The sequence below is a fragment of the Lolium rigidum genome, chromosome 6, assembly GCF_022539505.1.
Source record: "Lolium rigidum isolate FL_2022 chromosome 6, APGP_CSIRO_Lrig_0.1, whole genome shotgun sequence".
Lineage (NCBI taxonomy): Eukaryota > Viridiplantae > Streptophyta > Magnoliopsida > Poales > Poaceae > Lolium > Lolium rigidum.
In genome coordinates, this window is record NC_061513.1 from 70,613,054 (window position 1) to 70,618,779 (window position 5,726).

Sequence of the window (5,726 nt, forward strand, 5' to 3'; positions counted from 1 at the left end):
GCAAGCAAAACATGTAAGTATTGTCATAAAACAAGCATGGAACGACAGAAATTATGGATACGTCGGGGACGTATCATGATGTCCTGAAAGCCTCGCATAAAAATTGTTAACTATAACATTACGGGGGAGCTCATGAATGGGACATTTGAGCATTAGTGACTTCAATCTCCCCCACGCTTGAGAAATACTCTCTCCATCACGAGGATAAAAGTTATAAATATAATTCCTATCAATATGCACTTCATGAGGAGGATAAAATTTTGAATAAAAGAGAGATACAATATCCTCCCAACCAAGAGAATGACTATTCTTCAACAATTTATACCAATGCGCCGCTTTACCAGACAGCGAAACAGAGAATAGCTTCTTCCTCACTTCATCCATAGAGATACCTGCACACTTGAATAACTCTGCATAATTCATGCAAAAACGATAAATGATCTCCGGGATGGACAGTTCCATCCCCTTCATAGCGGTTATCCATAACACGTTCAATAATTTTCATGGGTATCTTGAATGCGGTACTTGCATGTAGGTGGATTTAAAATATCACAAGCATCATTAGAGTTATCGCATATGGGAGATAAAGCATTATCGAACAAATTTTCTCCCCTAAAGATGGGAAGCTAAAAAGATCACAGAAACTAGCTTCCCCAAGCTTAGACTTATCCGTAGCATTAGCAGTGATTGCGTTCATACCAATAACATTGCTACTAGCATGCAAATGAGGTTCCATAGGTTCTTTAATTTTCGCATCACACAATTCATGTCTTAACTTAGGAAATAAATTAAAAAGCTCATAGTTGCATTCCATTATGCCTTACTAGTGTAAAACAAGAAACAAAAAGATGCAATTGCAGGATCTAAAGGAAATAGCTTCGAGTACTTACAACGATGCCGGAAAATAGCTTAGTAGCCGAGATCCGGAGTGTGAGTACCTTTTACCTTTCCTCCCCGGCAACGGCGCCAGAAAAGTGCGTGATGTCTACGGGTGCTTCTATTCTTGTAGACAGTGTTGGGCCTCCAAGAGCATAGGTTTGTAGAAAAGCAGCAAGTTTCCCTTAAGTGGATCACCCAAGGTTTATCGAACTTAGGGAGGAAGAGGTCAAAGATATCCCTCTCAAGCAACCCTGCAACCACAAAGCAAGAAGTCTCTTGTGTCCCCAACACACCTAATACACTTGTCAGATGTATAGGTGCACTAGTTCGGCGAAGAGATAGTGAGATGCAAGTAATATGGATGAGTATGAGTGGTAATAACAATCTGAATAAAATATGACAGCGAGTAAACATGCAACAAAACAGTAAACAAACGGAGATTTGATGCTTGGAAGCAAGGCCTAGGGATCCTGCTTTCACTAGTGGACACTCTCAACAATGATCACATAATAGAACCACTCTACACTCTCTTGTTGGATGATGAACACCACTAATTGTGTAGGATTACACGAACCCTCAATGCCGGAGTTAACAAGCTCCACAATATTCGATATTCATATTTAAATAACCTTAGAGTGCATGATAGATCAACGCAACTATACCAAGTACTAACATAGCATGCACACTGTTACCATCACACTATGAAAGGAGGAATAGATCACATCAATACCATCATAGTAATAGTTAACTTCATAATCTACAAGAGATCACAATCATAGCATATACCAAGTACTTCATGATGCACACACTGTCAACATTACATCATGGAGGAGGAATAGACTACTTTAATAACATCACTAGAGTAGCACATAGATGATATTCAACCAGATCACAAATAGAGAGAGATGAACCACATAGCTACAGCGGAGCCCTCAGCCCCGGGGGTGAATTGCTCCCTCCTCATCATGGAGATGATGACCCACAAGTATAGGGGATCGCAACAGTCTTCGAGGGAAGTAAAACCCAATTTATTGATTCGACACAAGGGGAGACAAAGAACACTTGGAAGCCTTAACAGCGGAGTTGTCAATTCAGACTGCACCTGGAAACAGAACTTGCTCGCAAGAGTTTATCGATAGTATCAGTTTTATAGCGATAGCAGTAGTGAAATAACAGCGAGCAGAGTAACAAAGACGAGCAGTAGTGATTTTAGTAAACTGAGCAGGATTAAAATATCGTAGGCACGGGGACGGATGACGGGGCGTTGCATGGATGAGAGAAACTCATGTAACAATCATAGCGAGGGCATTTGCGGATAATAATAAAACGGTGTCCAAGTACAAAGCAATCAATAGGCATGTGTTCCATATATAGTCGTGCGTGCTCGCAATGAGAAACTTGCACAACATCTTTTGTCCTACCAGCCGGTGGCAGCCGGGCCTCAAGGGAAACTACTGAATATTAAGGTACTCCTTTTAATAAAGTACCGGAGCAAAGCATTAACACTCCGTGAACACATGTGATCCTCACATCGCTACCATTCCCTCCGGTTGTCCCGATTTCTGTCACTTCGGGGCCATTGGTTCCGGACGACGACATGTGTATACAACTTATAGGTAAGACCATAAACAATGAATATCTTGATGAAGCAATAACATGTTCAGATCTGAGATCATGGCACTCGGGCCCTAGTGACAAGTATTAAGCATAACAAGTTGCAACAATATCATCAAAGTACCAATTACGGACACTAGGCACTATGCCCTCACAATCTTATGATATTACATGACCAATCTCATCCAATCCCTACCATCCCCTTCGGCCTACAGCGGGGGAATTACTCACGCATGGATGGGGGAAACATGGCTGGTTGATGTAGAGGCGTTGGCGGTGATGACGGCGATGTTCTCCTCCAATTCCCCGTCCCGGAGTGCCGAACGTGAGGCTAACCGGCGGCAACAATCATGGCCATCAAAAGCCATCGTTGACCACTGCCACCGCCACCTCAGTTTTGACACCGACATTGATGCTGATGATGATGGAATCTGTTCGGGCCAACATTGGCATTGATGACCAGGGATACTTAAACATGCCATGCGCCCATCTCTCCTCCCCACTCACACGGCCAACACCACCGCCGATGAAGATGTTTTCGTGGTTGAAGACGCCAATGACCACGAGGTGGTCTCCTCGTCATGTTGTCGTTGCAAGTCCTCTCCACCATTGCGATCACCTCCACACGTTCGAAATCCGTCGCCGCCTCCACGACCGATATATTTTGTCAGGCCGCAATCCGCTGCGGTGGCAGCGCGTCACTAGCCGCCATGACCACGGGAGCGCAACCGAAAATACATCCCCGTGTTAGAGTGCTAGCGACGGTGAGCTCATGCGAATCCTTGCCTGCATATTGACGTGTTGCTGCTTGGTGGCTGGCACCTCAACCGCGCCAGGGTGCCGGTGCCGCCTGCGTCGACAGACATGCCCGCACTGGAAGTGGAGATGCGCCACCGCGTCCCTCTGCTTCCGCATGCATTGTATTACGACCGCACGTACCCGCGGGGATTTCTGGCAAGCCTTCCTCGCATGGCAGAACGATGTGTGGTGGGCGACCAGGAAGTGCGTGACTTCGAACTGGGCGAAGACTGGCACGACCACAGATGAGGAGGTGGCCGAGGACTACGAGGATGATGCGTGTGCCACTACGATCAAGCAGGATACTCTTGTGCCTGAAGACTACGACGATGCCGCGGCCATTGCTCGAGCCATAGAGCAGTGGAAGGTGGAGGAGGAGGCCAACTATTCGTCGAATGGGCTTAACGAGGCCGTCTGGCTCACAGTCAGGGTGGCGTAGCACACCGCCTCGATGCAACCTCCACCACCATTGCCGCCGCGCGCCCCACTGGAGGCCGCGTGGGAAGGGGAAAATGGTATCGCCTCCTCCGCAGTACCTACCGCAGCCAACTCAGCCACAACACGTGCAACCGATGTATGGTGTGTGGGCATAACAGGGGCCATGTACACGTACCTTATTTGTCAACATCACCACCTACGAGGAAGAGGATTAGGCGGCGGCTCCGCTGTCTCCGATGCAGGGAGCTAGGGTTTAGAATTGTTCCTTTATTTATTTCCTATGCAAATTTTATTTCAATGAATTAAAAAAATTCAAAATTTCGTGTGCTTTAAGTTTTAATTCGAATCAAATTAGTTTGTTGTGTCGGACAACGGGCCAAAATGGATCGCATCCCGAAAACAACCCCATCATAACCGCCATGCGATATTCCCTGCACCCGGCCGACCTCCCCTGTTTTGCGTTTACCGCCCTCGCCGTGGCCGCGCACGCACACTTCGACACGCGTCACCGATGAGGCGCCCACCCCACCCGCGCGCATGCACGCCCAAAACGTGTGCGCAGCTTGATAAAACCATCACCGGAATCCAAATTCTGGTTCCATCCATCAGCGCCCGAATCGCGGTATACGGGCGCGCGCGCCCAACCCGGCCCCAACCTCCCGTATATATTCCCGTTCCCACGCCACGCGCAGCGGAACGAATCAAAACCAACAACCAAAAACCAGACGGCGCCGCCCAACCATCCTCCCGGCCGTCCACGGGCACACGCAAACGCAACCCCCTCATCAATCGACGACGCGTCGCTCACTTGGCACCGGGGCAACGTGTCGCCACAGGAGAGAACGAGCCGAGCCGGAGCAGAGGCCGCCGCCGCCATGGACTTCTACTACCAGCACCAGGCCGCGCCGGCGCCGGCGAGGACGACAAGGCCGTGGAGCAAGGAGGAGGACAAGGCGTTCGAGGCCGCGCTGGTGGCCTTCCCGGAGCAGGTCCCCGACCGCTGGGGCCGCGTCGCCGCGGGGCTGCCCGGCCGCACCCCGCAGGACGCCTGGGAGCACTACCAGGCGCTCGTCGCCGACGTCGACCTCATCGAGCGCGGCGCCATCGACATCCCCAGCTGCTGGGACGACGACTACGACGACGGCAACCAGTCAGCCGGGGCCGCCACGGACCGCCGCGCCGGCAAGCCCCGCGGCGAGGAGCGCCGCCGCGGCATACCCTGGTCGGAGGAGGAGCACAAGTACGTAACCCCTTCCCCTCTCTCTTCGCGGAGGTTCCAGATTCCTCCGGCGATATTCCCGCATTGGTTCGTTCGTTCGCTCACGCGGAGAAAGCCAACAAACTCCTCCGCCCCTTTCCAGGTGGCACGACGCGGGCCCGCCCTGCCAGCGACCCAAAACCGAAGCCGCCGTTACCTGTAAAATTGACTCTTCTTCTTCCCTGCGTTGCGTGCGCAGGCTGTTCCTGGACGGGCTGGAGAAGTACGGGCGGGGCGACTGGCGGAACATCTCGCGCTTCGCGGTCAGGACGCGGACGCCCACGCAGGTGGCCAGCCACGCGCAGAAGTACTTCATCCGCCAGGCCAACGCCGCCACCAGGGACTCCAAGCGCAAGAGCATCCACGACATCACCACGCCTTGATTGACCGGCGGGCGACGGCGACCCACTCCCTTGTTTAATCGCCCACTAGTTCACTACCGTAATCTTATCCTATGTAGTGTAGCTACTTATAAATGACGTGTACATTATATCCTACTCCAAGCTTAGTTAGCTTAACAAGACCTCTCCGTAGTAGTATCTGTCTCGGTCAACTGTGGCTGGTTCATGGTTCTGAACAGCAAATGGTTTAGTCTAAGTTATCATCGTTTACTACTAGGTTGCAAATTAAGAACTGCTAATGGAGTTTGACGTGGCACGAAGTCGTGTCAAAGTTTTATCTGATGCTGCAGCACATGTCGCTGTTTCTATGGTTTAGTATGATTCGGTTTCTGTAGCAT

At 50.4% G+C, this 5,726-nt stretch overlaps 1 protein-coding gene across 1 annotated transcript; it reads left to right on the plus strand.

The window, feature by feature from the left end:
* Positions 1 to 4,604: 4,604 nt before the first annotated feature.
* Positions 4,605 to 5,504, plus strand: LOC124659159 (transcription factor DIVARICATA-like). The gene is made up of 2 exons (XM_047197087.1): positions 4,605 to 4,969; positions 5,187 to 5,504. Exons 1-2 carry the CDS (start codon positions 4,605 to 4,607, stop codon positions 5,368 to 5,370), a joined length of 549 nt encoding a protein of 182 aa, XP_047053043.1. The 3' UTR covers positions 5,371 to 5,504.
* The last annotated feature ends 222 nt before the right edge of the window (positions 5,505 to 5,726 follow it).